This window comes from Drosophila sulfurigaster, chromosome 3, assembly GCF_023558435.1.
Source record: "Drosophila sulfurigaster albostrigata strain 15112-1811.04 chromosome 3, ASM2355843v2, whole genome shotgun sequence".
In the NCBI taxonomy this organism is placed as follows: domain Eukaryota; kingdom Metazoa; phylum Arthropoda; class Insecta; order Diptera; family Drosophilidae; genus Drosophila; species Drosophila sulfurigaster.
This window is the reverse complement of record NC_084883.1, coordinates 24,134,892-24,151,332: the sequence shown is the minus strand read 5'-3', so window position 1 is coordinate 24,151,332 and position 16,441 is coordinate 24,134,892. Positions and strand designations below refer to the sequence as shown.

Here is a 16,441-nt window from a genome sequence, read left to right as displayed (position 1 = left end):
AGGTCTCTCAAGTTCAACGCGTTTGTTGTTGCTTTGCTTTGCTCTTCAGTGTATTTTCTGCGTCGATTGTTTAACTAAAGTGAAACAAAACAGAAACACAAAACAAAACAAAAAAAATCAAAGATGATATGTGGAGTCTCGGCAAAAAAGCGTCGCGTTTTCATATAACAAGCTCTGTATGTGCCTTCAAATATTGTGTGTGTCATTAAGTCCAATTGATTAATTGATTGATTGATTGACTCCAAAGTGTGTGTGTGTATTGTGCCTGCTCATTGATTGCAAGTGAGCTAAGCCTAAAGAATAACAAATTCTTAAGCAGCTTCTTCCCCAAATGCAGGCAACAAAGTAAAAGTCTGACAGCGTTCCCAAGAAAAAAGACTTTTAACTGCCTTTGCATAACTAGCTAATTGCAGTCGACAGTGCAGTCTTATCAGGCACTCGAATAAGCATAAACAGGTACTAGAGAGAAAGAGTGTAAGAGAAAGAGGCAGATAGAGAGAGAGAGAGAGAGAGAGAGAGAGAGAGAGAGAGAGAGAGACACCCACAAGACACAGTCAACAAACTAAAAACGCTAAGCGCAGCGATAATATAGTTTGACTTTCTTAACCTGAAGACGTGCATAAATTATAACAGCAACAACTACACACACAACCACACATTCACACTCACTATCACACACACCTGGGCAGAGCGTTGATGAACAAAGAATGGCGACAGGCTGAGCCACTCATTTGCACCACACACAAAATATTAAAGAAAAAGCCACTGAGAAGAAGAGACTCCCAAGTTCCCAACATCGTGTTGTTGTTGTTGTTGTTGCGGCTGCTTCTTGCTATTTTAATGTGAAAGCGCTGTTAACCCCAAACTTCAACTGTCGCCTCACCTCCCCCCTGCGCACACCACACTCCTCACTGCTGCTCCAATGCTCACCACAAATGCCGCCAATCAGCTGTGGCTATGACAACAAGAGAGTCGCAGCCACAAGCTGAGAGAGTGTGCCAGCATATGTGAGTGTGTTTGCGCGAGTGTGTGTATGTGTGTGTGTGTGTGTGTGTGTGACTGTTCATTTGAATAAGCAACGACAACAGCAACAACAGCTGCCTAGCATTTGTTGTTCTCACCATTTTGTGAACTGGCCTTAATGGAAACCGTTATGCGCGAAGCTCCAAACTAACGCGTCGCTGCCAGCGTCGACTGCGCTGCTGACCGGCTACGCATGCGCACATGTTATATCGCTCTATGTGCGTCTGCTTCTTAATGTATATCTCAGTGTATGTGTGTCTGTGTGTGTGTTGACTCTCCAGCTACTACCAATTTTGCTTTGTCGTTCTTTAAACGTTGCCAGAGCAACGTCGCAGTCGCAAAATCTCAGCCACACTCTCAGTCGCTGTCACAGTCGCAGTCGCTGCCAGCGTCGACGTCGATGTCGACGTCAAGCGTCGTCTTCAGCCTTTTAGCTTTGGCTTTGGCTGACTTCAACTGGCGTGTGGATCTTTTGTATGCGCGCTTCTCTCCAGACGTGCGCAACTCAACGCGGTCTTTGGCTCCTCTTCGGATTCTTTTACTTTTGATCGCCTGGTTACGTCGCTCGGACTCTCGACTCTCGACTTCAACTTCGACAACAGCGTATGTGCGTGCGTGTTTTGTGCTTCTCTGTGTGTGTGTGTGTGTGTGTGTGTGTTTGTGTGTAGAACTTGAGTTATTGGCCTCAAATTGGCTTGGCCAATGCGTGCATAGTTAAATAAGTTAACAGCGAGTGCAATACAATAGCCGCCAAATTGTGACTACGGTTCTTTCATTAAACATAAAACATATAATCTAAAACGAAAAAACGAAAAACAAAAGGCCAAACGAGTGAGAGAGATAAACACAATACAAACCGTGTGTCAAACAAAAGCCAAATGTGAAGAAACTCATAAAAAGAAAAAAATAAGAAATATACACAAAAAAAAAGAGAAGCCGCAAGAAAAAACATAATTCTAACAACAACAACGACGGCAATAATCATAATAACAGTGTGGCAGCAAATTAAAAGAAATGACCCCAAAAATAAGTTGGCAGTGAAGTTTTCCCAACAGCAAACGAAAAACGAAAAACCAAAAAAACAACAACAACATCTACGAGAAAAGTAAAACAAACAAACAAAAAGCGATTGTAATACGACAAAAGTCAAGTAAACAGAATTCAACTACAGAACACGCAAGTAAATGCAAAAGATAAAAAAAATCTGAAAGATACGCATCCGTAAGATACGCGCGCCACTGAAGTCTCCCTCTCTCTCTCTCTCTCTTTCCCTCTCACGCTCGCTCGCTGCTGTGCTGCTTGCTCTGTTGCTTAAGTAGCTGCGCCGCACTTTCTACCACGTACAAGTCAATTAGAGGCACAAACACACAGACAGAGACAAACACACTCGCATACTCTCACAATAGTTGCACATAACTGCAACTAACTGCACCAGAGCAACCAGCAGCAGCAGCAACAGAAACTGGCAACAAAACAAGAGCAAGAGCAACAAGTTCAAGCGCCTTGATTTTGATCAACGGCCAAAGTCAAACGAGTCCAAAGCAAAAGTTGCCTTCTGCTGCAAATTTTTATTGAAATTCCTGTAAAAAGAAGCAACAACAACAACAACAGCAACAGCTACAACTGCAACAAGAACAGTCGCAACAACAGCAGCAGCAGCAGCAGCCACAAGAGGCAGCCTCAGTACAAGTGTTTCAATTGCCGCAGCAGCATCAGCAGCATCCACAACGAGGAGACACAAGAGCAAAAACTTCTTTTCGGCCTGCAACAGAACACAGAACAGAGAACTGGTCTGGTAGTTGTTGTTGTTGTTGTTACTTTTGTTCTGGTTGTTATTGTTGTTGTTGTCGCGCTTGGCTTTGACTTTGGTCTAAAATGCTGCGCTTGCCACTCAGCGTAGTAGTTGAGCTCAAGGTGCGCCTTTGGCATTATTTGCATTTCTGCTCATTCTGGTTTACCACAACCTGACGAGAAGCTCGACGAGCTTAAGCTGCAGCATCTTCTCCTGTTGCTGCTGTGGTAGCCGCCCCCCCAGTTGCTCCGTTTAATTTCATGATAATTATTATAATTTGCATGTTGCCAATTGAGAAATTGCCAGTTAGTTGGTTCTGCTGTGCAAGTTCGTGCCCTAAGTCTTTTTGTTCATGCCTTTGCAATTTCATATGGGCGCCGGTGCTGGTGTTGTGTGGTGTGGCTTTCTAGTGCCACCTGAACCTAATGAACTCCCGCATCCCGCAGCTAGACAAAACAGTGAACATCGACAACCGCACACACACACACACACACACTCGCACACACACTAATATTCAGTCACGTTGAAATTTCTCCAAAGCCGTTTTTGGTATCAAGCAACAGAAATGAAAGCCAAGTCGGTGGCAGTCAGCAAAAGTGGACGCACTTCTTCTTCTGGTTTTGATTATTATGTTGTTCCAAACATCATCAAATGGCATAATTCTTTTGTTCGTCTCTGCCTTTTTAGTATTTTTTTTTTTTGGCTAATTTGAAATGACAGTATTATGTGCTTTCTGCATTTCACTTTTCTTTTAAATAAATAGAAAGACTGACAGAGATGGAGAACAAGCGATAGCGATAGAGTGAGAGAGACGGCAAGTTGTGCCTAAATAAAAATACAATTTGTGTGGCTTTCGCTTTTATTTAAGGCAAGTGTTATACACACACACACACACACACACACACATACGGTCGCACACACAATGTCTCTTTAATAACACAAAAAGTTCCCCAAAAAAAAAAAAAAACTTGTAATTTTCACTTTTAACATGTCGAGTGGAAATAAAAATAAAAATTTTGTGTGTTTTTTTTGCGGTGGAAATTACTTAATTGCTTCGAGATGATACAGCCAGTCAGTATTCCTCCCCCGCACTCCGCACTTCCCCATATCATCAAATCATGCAAATCATCTGTGTGTGACCCAGTTTGTAGCCAAAGAAATTCTGCGATTCACGTGTGAGGCTGACTGACTGGTTTTTTGGTCTTATCGACAGTAGCACAAAATTCATGTTAATTTGCACACAATTTGAGCCAAACGGCGTATTGAAATGGAACACCAATATAATTACATGCTTCTCTCTATGTGTGTGCGAGTGTGTGTGTGTGTGTGTGTGTTTGCCTGCCAAGAACGTGACCTAAATACACAAATAGCCAGCATTCAACAAAATTAAATGCTAACAAAGCTGGGAGAGATATTTGAGCTGTGATTATCGAAAACTTGAAATCTTAAATCTCGCGACGCGTCGACAACTCGCTGAGAATCGGAGAAGCTGCAATTAGTTGCCGATTCTGACACTTAATTAAAAGTAATCAGCGTTGCGTTGATGCGGAAATATTTTATAGCTTCCGTTCTGGTTTTTTTTTTTCAATCTTCTTCTTTCTGCGGCCGCATAAATTACATTTAATTGCAGGTGCCCAGAGAGAGACGAACGCCCATTAGAAGAGATGAGGAATAGACCTCTATTGAAGTTTATGGCCGCACTTGAATTTAATTCAATTTAGTTTAGTTTAATGACAGTCACTAGACATAGCTTTTATTCAGTTGGGTTTTTTTCTTTTTTTGTATTTCGTTTTTTTTTTTTTTGCACACTGTTAAATGCCTCTAAGCCTCGAGCAACGGTCAACGGTGTTGGCCAAGTCAATGACCGTATTACGCAACGCAGCTTCAGAACGCGAGCAAACTGCTGCGGCTGTGTTGTGTTGTGTGTTGTTGTCGTTTATCTTCTTTTTGTTGTTCAACTCTCCAAACGCAACGCGACAGTAAATTACTCAGCGCAGCAGATCGTCGTCACGGAATTGTGAGAAGTGAGAAGAAGAATACAGCTAGCTTCTTCTATAATGCTCACCGATCAATGAAAATGTCGCCATAACAAAAAGGAGAGACAAACAGACAGAGAGAGAGAGATGCTCGATAGCAGTTCCAGTTCCAGTTAGGTTTCCATTTCCCCATTTCTTTTGTGCACGCTTTCTTTGATTGTTACAGTTTATGTCATCATATCTGTACATTTGTCATTGCCACGAAACTTTCTTCAGCCATCATCAATTAGGCGTCTCTTGAACCCTGAGAACCTGTTGCACGTTGCACTCCACTAGTTTGCACTTTGGACAGTTATATAAACGTTGCATCGCTGATTATACAACAATCGTTGGGCGGGAATAGAGCGAATGTGAGTGTGAGCTGCTACTGTTAGCTCAAAGCTGTCCGCTTTCTATACACACACACTCGCACACTTTTGCTTTCTATTGGTCACTTTTTGGGCATGACTAAACACACACACACTTCCCCCTCTCAATAAGTAGCAAGAGGAGCGGCGTCAAAAACAACACTCATAATGTCCGCAAAGTGGCTAAATTACACATACGCCCTGTTCCCTTAGCAACTTGGCAACTTTTCTTGTTGAATTTCTACATACTCTGCTTATGAAGTATACTTCATTTGTAAAACAGTTTGATAAGAAGTGTTTAAAATATTTTCGTATATTTTTTGTATTTAGTAATCGACTTTAAATTCAATAAGGAATAATTACTTACAAGAACCTTACTTTTTATATTCAAAATAAATATTTATTTATTTGAAAACTTTTACAAAATTAGCTTGAAAGGTTCAAAAATTCAATAAAAACAAAAAACATGATGTTCATATTTAAGTTTCAATATTACATGCCTCTGAATCCAAAAAGAAATCAGCTTAAAAAGTTCCGAACTTCAATTAAAACAAAGAATTTTGTTGCTTACATATTAGTGTTAATAATATATGCTTCAGAATCCAATCAATCTTAGTTAAAATGACATTAGTTAGCCTGAAATTCATTTGCTAGCAGCTGTAAAGAAAACCCAAAGAATTCCATTGAATGGTAACAATAAGAATTTGAGTCTGTTCAAATAATCAAATTCAACAGCGATGGAAAAAAGTTTCACTCTTTGTTCACCTTCGCATAGACTTTTATTAAATAAGAATCAAATGTTACCACACTCGATTGTTAGATAACGCTTGAAGAGTATCTTTTGTGCGGCGTGTCAAAAGTTGTCTTTCTTGTGACTTCTTTCTTTGCTGGCTTCGCTGTCTGTTTATTATTATTTTTGCATATGCAAGTCACTCGAATTGAACGACTTTCACCTACTTGAGCTTGAGTCATCCCAAGACTTCTACGCACTTGCTGTCTGTAGGTCTTATTGTTGTTGTTGTTGTTGTTGTCATTTTTTGGCGTGCCCATGACTTTGTTGTAGAAATTCAGTTTTGTTTAGTTTTAATTTGAATATGCTTATGTATATGGATAAAACCCTAAAACGTTTCACATTTGCTGCGTGTGACTCATTTAAAATGTATTTATTTATTTTCCATTTACAGATGGGCGCGTTGCAGCAACAGAGTAAAAGATACACTGAAACAGATACAGAGAGCAGATATAAAAGTAGAGCAGACAACAGCTCAGCACCCGCATCGTCAACGATAACGCAGAGAAGAAGCCACAGCAGCATGCCCATGCGTAGCAGCATCCTCATCCTGGCGCTGGGCAGTCTGCTGACGCTACTGTTGCTGGCCACTCGCACAGATGCCAGTCCCGTGTTTGTGGATAATCCCAGCTTAGCACAATGTAAGTACTGAATCACATCGCTGGCCACTTGACAGCTTTACGCGCGCGCGTCTTTCTCTGAAATATATGAGTATAAAGACATCAGAAAAGAGATTGAGCACGGCTGCTGACGATGCTTGCCTTGTGTTGACGGGTTTTCCTCAGAACTCCGACACTTTCTCTCACGTAGGCTATTAACGACTCTTTTTACGTTGTTGTTGTTGTTGCTGTTGCTTTTTTGGGGCGCGTTCAATGATAACAAAGAAATTAAATGAAATTAAACAAAAGGGAACGCAATTTGTATATGTATGAACAAAAATTTCATTTCAAAGTTTCACAATTGAGCAGCTGCTTATTTCATATTGCAATTAATAATTATCAACAGAGTTGTGGTTATAAATTTAACAATTTCCTCTCAGTTATCAGATTACATACTAGGCCAATTAAGCAGATCAAAACCGTTTTTAGAAAGCAGCTTCCAAGCCATATAGTTTTATGCCCAGCAAACAAGCAGGAAAATCCATTAAAATTTATCGCTCAACAGCCAGAACTAGAATCCAAGTTAAAGCTGTAGCATTTATTGTCGGAGACGTGTAATTTCTGCAGACATTAAATTTGATTGCCAAAATATAAAAAAAAAAAAAAAGAGCTTGAAGCGACAAACTTGTTTTCTTAGTTAGTTAGGAAAATGGCCAATGGACAATGTCGAACACTTGCCACAGGCAAAGCTAAGCTGAGCTGAGCAGCTGCTTCTGCTTCCATCTCATCTTCAACAGTTGCTCGGTCTCGTGTGGCGTTTCCAAATGAAAGTAATCAAAATTAATGATACGCCGCCGAGAGGCGTTGCGTTCTGGCATTCTTTAATTGGGTCACAACCATTAAGTATCAAATTTGAACGCTATTAGCACTTCCTCTTCTGGCCGATGCCATAAGAGATCTGTGTGTGTGTGTGTGTAAGCTGCCAATTTGTCTACACAGCACAAACACACAGTTCTGTTACAGCTTCAGCTTCAGCTTCAGCTTGAGATGGAGAGTTTGAAAAAAAAAACTAAATCTACACACAACTTTCATACAAAAGCAAAGCACAAACCGACGGCGATGGCGGCAATGCCGGCAAACGGCCAAAACGTCAGCGAGCAAAAGCAATTGAGGTCAACCATCAAAGAATGTTGCCATAAAAATGAGCCACCATTGGAGCCAAGAAAGCGTGTGCCAGACACCAACACTAACCACAACAACAGTCGCATTCACAGTCACAGTCATTGGCAGTGGCTGTGGCCGTTGCTGGGTTAAGGTGGCAAGCATTTCATTTTTATGACTCGACTGGACCAATGACGCTGTCCAAAAAAAAAGGCAAAAAACCAACAATAATAATAAAAACAATATATATATATATATAATATACAAGAATGTATATAATCTCAGCGCAGAAAGCGGAAAGTAAATTGACGCCAAGTGAAAGGGAAATAAATAAAAATAAGAAAAAAACAATAAGACGACGCCGCCAACAACAGCCATGAACTCATTCTCAGCTCACGACAACGCTCTGTGGTCAGTCTGACCGGAGTCTAATCCCAGCTTGCCGCCTTCCCCGGAGGTCACAGAATGACCCAATTTCGATTGGCTGCCGCCGTCGGTCGCCCACAAACAATTGGGCTCCCATCGCATTCGCATGCCAAAAGCGAACATTTCCTACATTGCAATGCGGGTCTCGAGTCCGACATCGAGTCCGCGTTTGCGTCCACGTCCGAGTCGCTGACTAACGTGAGCTTCACTGCCTGTTTGGTAGGCTGTCTGTGTGCTAGCGAAACATATGCTAAAGCTGTTGACCCAAAAAGCCACAAAACGAAATGCAAACACACACACATACTAGCGCAACAGAACCGTGAAGCGAACTAAAGAAAAAGCTGCCGGTTCTTTAGCTGCGGCTGCGACGTCGCCTACGCTGACTGCGCTGCTGGCGTCGTCTATTAAACGTGACAAAAGTTTTCGGCTTCAAAAATATCAGCGTATAATTTGTGTGTCTATAAGAGTGTATGCGTTTTTTTTTTCTTATGTTGTATGTGAGGCCGGCATTCAGTATCCAGCTGCTGGTTTTTTGTTTGGTTCTTTGTCGAGTTCGTGTCTTAAGTCATTTGTTTTACCTCGGCCTCAGCGCCCGCACGCTGCCCTTGCTATAACTCAGCATTTCGTGTTAATTGCATAATCAATATATACGACTACACAGCAAAAGTTTACAGTTAAAGTTCAATAAACGCAAAACACCAACGACTGCTGCTGTTGCTGCTGCTGCTGCGGCTGCAATTGTATCTGATTTAAAATTGAAATACGAGCAAATCGCACGAAATTTATACTCTGAAGTAACTTGCGCTTAACGCGACATTCAACTTGCGGCGGAAGCTGGCCACTGCCACTGACTTCAACTCCAACTTTAGCTTCAGTCAGTGCCCTGGCTACTGTCAGTTGGCAGGTTCAGACGCAGTCCGTTGGCTGGCAGTTTTATTTATGACCACACGAAGTGCAAACAAAAGGTTCCACAAAGAACGATGTTGCTCAGCTGCAAGTTTGTTGCCCAAGTCTTTCGTTTATATTTCCTCTCTTGTTTTCTTTCTCCCACTGCCTTTCTCAACTGTCGTCTGCAATTACATAAGTTCAAACACTGAGCAGCAGCAGCTGCTGCGCAAGTTCTATTACAAAACTCGCTGTACATTCTTCATAAAGTGCCAACGGCACGCGAAATAAATAAATAACAATAAAAATAATAATAATAATAACAATAATAATAATAATAGTGCTATGCTTGCTAATATTCTTGTTGTTGTTGTTGCCATTTCTGAGGTGTTGCCTCATCGGGCGGTCGGTCTGTGCGTCTTCAAAAGCTGACGCCCTTCAGCAACAGAGAATAAGCAACAAAGCAGCACAGTTGTGGTGCGTCTTTTATGGCCTGTTGTTCTGCCACTTTGGCCACTGTTGTTGCCACTTCATTTTCACTTGCGTTAACTGTTTGCCTAACGGTAAACGTCTGCCTCAAACTGGCGTACAAATTGAAGGCGTTAATCGCGCCGGCAAACGGAAGAATCAGCGAAATGGCAATAAGAATGCGGAGCACTCTTCGACTTTGTCGTCTACTTGTTGTGCACTGTGAGAAAATGTTTAGAGATAAGCAGCAGTTAAATAAATTGTTGTAATTATCACAAAAGCTTTAAGGTACATGGTAATAGCAAGACATAACTTTGTTTTACTATAGTAATAAAGTTGACAATTATTTCAAGTGATAGTTGAAGCAGTTTTATTTGTGTAAATTAGCAAAGGAAATATTAATAATAACAATAATAGCAATAATTGAAGTTTTTGAATAAAGAATTTGTGGTGTAAAAACTTCAGCTAAGCTGCAAATTCATAATTCAAGTAGGAAATTCTAAATTATGAATGTTCTTAAAATTGTTATTTATGAACGTTCAAAGAATTTGAAGAGAATAATTTGTTGTATTAAAATGTTGTTAAATTTTCAAAATTTATAACCACTATTTATGCTTTTAAGAACTGAAAGTAAGAAAATTTAAAGATGAACTCTTCTAGACAAATTTTAGACCTAAACTAGATTGATTTAAGAATTTTGTATATTAAATAATAAGCAATGCATAACCTATTTATCAAAGTTATATTTGTAATAGATAGTTTCTGGGTTAGTAAAAATTATGTATTAGCAAAAATAATCATAAAATTAATTTCAGTAATAGTAAACAGCTTTATAGTTGACGTTGCAAGAGCTAATCATCTAATATAATATCACGATAAAATTCATAAATTAAGAATTATGTTTTTAAAATGTTGTCGAACCTTCATAAATCAAAATTAATGTAGATTATTAGATTTAATGAATTTACTCATTCTTTAGTTAATTTTATAAAACAAGAATAAATGAATATAAAACTAATTTCTGTCCCTTCTTTCACAGTTCAATCCGGTCGCAATATACGTCATCTGCCCTGCATAGTGCGCAAATCGGGACGCTCTGGCGTCTGCATGTTTGCCATCGACTGCATCAAGCAGAATGGCACGCACTTGGGCACCTGCATCGATCGCTTCTACTTTGGCTCGTGCTGTGCATTGAAGGTGAGTCTTCAACAACAACCATACGGCAACTCTTAGTGAATCTCTTCATTTGCATTTCTAGGAGGAAGCCTCGTTATTTGCACCTGAGATCAACGACAATAGCATCGATCAGAATACCATTTCTCATTTCGTCCACGAGTCCACAACGTTGCGCACGACGGACAGCATTTTTGGCAGCCACAATCACAGCAGCAACCATCAGCAGCAGCAGCACATGGCCAGCGAGTTGCTGAAGAATGTGACGCAAAGTTATTTGAGCAGTAACAAGCCAGTGCGCACCACCAGCAGCAGCAGCAGTAGCAGCAGCTCCACAAGCACCACCATGATCAGCAGCAGCAGCAGCAGTAGCAGCAGCAGCAGCAGCAGCAGCAGTTCTTCAACGACTGCCAGCACCACACGTCGTCCTCCGAATGCACACACCACCCACAAGAATTCGCATTTCGTGATACGCACCACACTGAAGCCAAGTGCAGCTCCAACACTGATAACTACGCCGAAGCCACATCGTCGTCGCACCACCAGCACACAGCGACCAGTGCTAACCACATTGCCAGCGCTTGAGCAACGCATTGAGACCACAACGGTGCCCAGCAAATTTGTGACTTTCCAGATTGTGGAGACAACAACGCCAGCAGTCACCGAGGCCACCAATCGCTGGCCAGAGACAACCACCAGACGGCACAGCAGCAGACCCACAGCAAGCAGCGCAGCAGCAGCGTCAAAGACCACAAGCAGGACAACAACAACAACAACCACAACAGCAGCACCGACAACCACAAGCACTACAACGACAACAACTACAACACCACGGCCAACACCACCGCTGCGCACTACCACAACGGCAAAGCCACACAAGCAACAGTCAAACAGACGCCCAGCTCCGCCCAAGAAGCCAGTCACAACAACAACAACCACCAGCAGCAGCAGCAACAGCACGACAACAGCAACACGAAAACCTATTGAGAGCATCAGTAAACTAGGCAACAACAACAGCACCACCACCAGCCAAAGTCCAACAAAAACAACAACCACGGGCGGCAGCAGCAGCAGTCACAAGACTACGCCAACAACAACAGCAACATCGACAGCAAGCAGAACCACAGCTAAGCCAGAGAGAACAACACATGCGCCCAGGCCAAAGCCACAGCCAACGGCAGAGATTGTCAAAGTTCCGGCATTGCTGGCAGATGTGCCAATAACAACAACAACAACCACAACTACCACAAAGGCCACGCGCAGACCAACAACAACTGCACCAACAGCAACCACGACTGCGCCCAAAAAGCAACCAATTAGCAGCGCAGCAACGACAACAACGCCAAAGCCAACGCGTCGGCATACAACAAAGACAACAACAACCAGCACCACTTCTGCGCCAACAACAACAACGACGACAACCAGAAGAACGACGACAATAACAACAACAACGACTGCTGCAACACCGCTAACCACCGAAGCAACCAAATTGCAATCACCCGCAACAGCAACAACTGAAGCAGCGGCAACGGCAACATCAAGTGGCAGCAGCAGCCAAGCGACCAAGAAACCCGGTCTGATCACCTGGACCGATGTGGAGGCAGAACCCATAACAAATGCGACCATTGCCAGCAATTGGCAGCCGGGTCAACCCGCCGATTGGATACCAATGCCCACTTTGTTGCCAGAGATGTACAACAAAACGGCTGCGGGCGCAGGTAAGTTTATTGTTCAACACAAGCAGCAGCAAGTTCAGCATCAATAAACGAATGTTTTCTCCCCTTCCTTTGCTTGCGAATTGCTCTCTAATTGCAGTTACGCCCAGCAGCAGCACAGACAAGGTGGTTATCTCGGTGGCCACCAGCGTTAGCACCAGCAGTGAATCAAAGCCGGGTCAGAGTCAAACGCCAATGCCAGCAACGACAGCAACAACCGCTAGCAAGCCGCATAGAACCACAAAACCACCACCAACCACTAGCAGGCCAGTATCAACAGCCACGACGACAACAACAACAACAACAAGCACTCCAAGAACTACAACGACAACAACAACAGCAGCAACTGTAACAAGCAAAACCACAGCGGCAACTGCAACCGAGAGCAGCAGCAGCATTGAATTAGCATCCTCGACAACATCTTCAACCGAATCCAGCAACGAGTTGGCTAGCAGCGGCAGCAGCACAACGGATTACAGCGGCGAGGAGCTGAACACAACCACGATCGATGCTGTTGGCAATACAACTGTAGCGCCTGCAAGTGGCTTGGAGGGCGTCGATTACAGAGAAGGTGAGTTGATGCTTCATTCAGGCACACACAAAGAAAGTGCTCGACTAAGATATGCTCTGTAAAGAGATTTAACAAAAGCAAAGGCATTAAAATAGGAACTAGAAGCATTGGGAACAAAATTCTATAAAGAATAGAAATATAGAATAGAATGAATATTAATTGAATTTACAACTCCAATTCTCAGAGATATTTCTTCTATTATTCAATTTGTATAGAAGGGAAGATGATATCATCAAAAATTCAAAGTCAACTAAATTTGCATATAAATAACACATGTCATAAGCATTAACCTATATTTCAAATTGAAAAGAACGAAAAGACTAACAAAGAATGAAAACTATAATAGATTTTTGTATCACAGTACAGCAACGAATATACCCCTCTCCACGTTTAATGGCTACAGGGTATCGAAAGAGGAAACTTGTTTGCTGCAGAGAAATCTATTAATACACCAGACTTTGGCCATAAGACAAAGATGCGTGGCCATTAAATTCAATTTGAAGGCTGAACATTGGCCTTGACTCTGCTGCACAGAATGATTCTACAATCGAGTGTGTTGTGCGGCAGTTGTGGCAAGTAGTCAGTTCCTTCTTCAGTCTGTTGATGCTGCACAGGAGCATCTTCGTCTAGAAAGCTAAGCGCGGCTTTTACTGCCACAACAAGAACGATTGCAACTGCCACAACACAAGAGCAAAAACAAAAAAAAAAGAAAAACAACAACTACAGTAAACCCAAGAGGGACTTCATGTTCATAGCAATTTTTACAGCAATAATTTACAATAATGACGGCGATGTGGTCGGTCATTGTGCCGCCTGGGTCACGCGTTGTCTGCTCGCTCGCTTATCGTGCATGGTTACTCGATTGTCCGTTGCTGCAGTTTGCAGCATCCATCCGACTGACTCCTCTTCCTCCATCATCTCATTTCCCGCGCCGTTTGCAATGAGTCAGGCCAAGCCCAGCCCCGTTGACCGATTTGCGAGCTGGCAACTGGCAAATATCTTGATGCACGAAACAAGTCAGTCGACAGGCAAGAAGGCAGGCAGGCAGGCTAGCTTGAAGCCAACATCGTCATAAAGTAGGCCGTTGACTGCTTGTGGCAAGCGCTGGCCAAAGTCAAGGCCTGGCCAAGACATGGCCAAAGCATATTACATTTCTTGCAACGACAACGATGCAGACGATCCATTGGGATGACTGAGTGCCTGTTGCAGTGATTAAAATGTTTAAAGGGCTTTTGTGGCCATTACTTTAATTGTGAACTGTTCGCCTATTAAGTTGCCTCCTTCTCCTCCTCATCCTTCTTTGTTTCATTCTGCAGTCTGTGGACGTCGCATGTTCCCCGAGCCGCGCATCGTTGGCGGCGCAAATGCCGCCTTTGGACGCTGGCCCTGGCAGATATCGCTGCGTCAATGGCGCACCTCAACCTATCTGCACAAGTGCGGCGCGGCGCTTCTCAACGAGAACTGGGCAATCACAGCGGCTCACTGTGTTGACAAGTAAGTGCCTGGCCACCAAAGAAAGCCTCAATCAATGTATCAACACAACGCAACTAACTGACAACTTGCGCTTTCAGTGTGCCGCCCTCCGATTTGCTGTTGCGCCTCGGGGAGTACGATCTGGCCGAGGAAGAGGAACCCTATGGTTTTCAGGAACGTCGCGTACAAATTGTTGCTTCCCATCCTCAGTTCGATCCACGCACCTTTGAATACGATCTGGCGCTGCTCAGGTGAATTTACCATAAATAAAGATATATGCGATTGTTAAATCTTAAACAATACCCCTTGCAGATTCTATGAGCCTGTGGTATTCCAACCCAATATCATACCCGTTTGTGTACCCGACAACGATGAGAACTTCATTGGCCAGACCGCATTTGTCACCGGCTGGGGACGTCTGTATGAGGATGGACCGCTGCCCAGTGTGCTGCAGGAGGTCGCTGTGCCTGTCATCAACAACACCATCTGCGAGTCCATGTACCGTTCGGCGGGCTACATTGAGCACATACCCCACATATTCATCTGTGCCGGCTGGAAGAAGGGCGGCTACGATTCCTGCGAAGGTATGTTCACAACACTTTTTCGTCGTGTTATCGCCATGACTAATTGTGCAAATCACAAAATTTACAGGTGATTCTGGTGGCCCCATGGTGCTGCAACGTGAGTCGGACAAACGCTTTCAACTTGGCGGTGTCATCTCCTGGGGTATTGGCTGTGCGGAGGCCAATCAGCCGGGCGTCTATACGCGCATTTCCGAGTTCCGAGACTGGATCAATCAGATTTTACAGTTTTAGTCGCATCGTCGTCGTAGTCTTCGCCTGTGTATTATGCCTAATCCTTAGTGAATGCCCAGCAAACGAATCGACATCGAAATTGTTTTCGAAACTGAATTCAAACTTGATCTCGTGCTTTGGTTATGACCTCTTAGCTTACATTGAGACTCTGTGCATAACCCAAGCAACGATTTCAGTTACCATTTACCAATTTCCCATAAATCCCTCTTCAACTTTTTCTCCACCCAAATGCAACACAACAACAAAAACAATCACAACTAATTCCATTATCATAATGTTAATTTTAAAATGCTTAGCTTAACTCATAATTACACGAAAAACAAAAGCACAAAAAAAATAAGAATGAATGATAAAGAAAATATTCCCTAAACTAGTGAATGTGATTAGCACACTAAACGAAGATCGCATCGTGGATTATTATACATATGGTAATAATAATGATGGTGATGATGATGGTGGTGTAACGTATTAATCAGTTTGACACTTAACTTATTTCCCCCATTTGTCTCTGTATATAATTTTCTAAATTATTGCATATAACATTTATGTAGCTATAAGTTTATATAATAGACAATTGCTCAACTCAATGTGGGGCATTTGAATAGGCGCTTCTTTCCAACGAAGTTATTGCGAATACGAAGAAGCTATTGTAATTTAATTTAATAACGTATTGTAATTATTTATTTAAAATCGCACATAAATTAATTCAATTAAAATGTTTAAAACGAAACTCCATATTATCTTTTATTGGTATTTATACATAATGATTAAAAGAAATAAAGTAGATGAAAAAATTAAGTAGAGGAAAAAAGATAAGTAGATGAAAACGATTAAATTGGTTACTGTGACTATTGTAATTTCTGTTGACGTCAGACAGTAAAGCAATTATTTTCTTTATTTTTTAGGTTTGCCCCGAACGAAAATATTGTGTAGTTGAGGGAAATAAATACAATAATTATGAACTATAATTATATTATTAACGTTTAAAGAGCAGTTTTAATATCATTTGCATTGCATGGTTTCTCACAATTGTATATTCAGCTGAAAAACCTTGCATACCTTTAGGCGAAAGTATATTGTAAGCGCCATCTAGCGACCGTAGTACAAAGCAGCTTAAAAGATTTACGTGCGATTAATGTGTAATCTCTTCGTTGTTTTATTGTCAGA

General features: G+C 42.1%; 1 protein-coding gene across 6 annotated transcripts; it reads left to right on the top strand.

Annotated features, from left to right (window-relative positions):
* LOC133841076 (serine proteinase stubble) lies at positions 1 to 15,998 on the top strand. 6 transcript variants are annotated; one of them, XM_062273347.1, is made up of 9 exons: positions 1 to 176; positions 6,383 to 6,629; positions 10,567 to 10,724; positions 10,786 to 12,418; positions 12,516 to 12,986; positions 14,303 to 14,480; positions 14,558 to 14,710; positions 14,772 to 15,043; positions 15,111 to 15,998. In XM_062273347.1, exons 1-9 carry the CDS (start codon positions 129 to 131, stop codon positions 15,272 to 15,274), a joined length of 3,324 nt encoding a protein of 1,107 aa, XP_062129331.1. In that variant the 5' UTR covers positions 1 to 128; the 3' UTR covers positions 15,275 to 15,998. The 6 variants fall into 6 exon arrangements, with proteins under 6 accessions (XP_062129331.1, XP_062129330.1, XP_062129334.1 ...); XM_062273346.1 differs by lacking the exon at positions 1 to 176 and adding an exon at positions 1,409 to 1,630; XM_062273350.1 differs by lacking the exon at positions 1 to 176 and adding an exon at positions 1,543 to 1,626.
* The last annotated feature ends 443 nt before the right edge of the window (positions 15,999 to 16,441 follow it).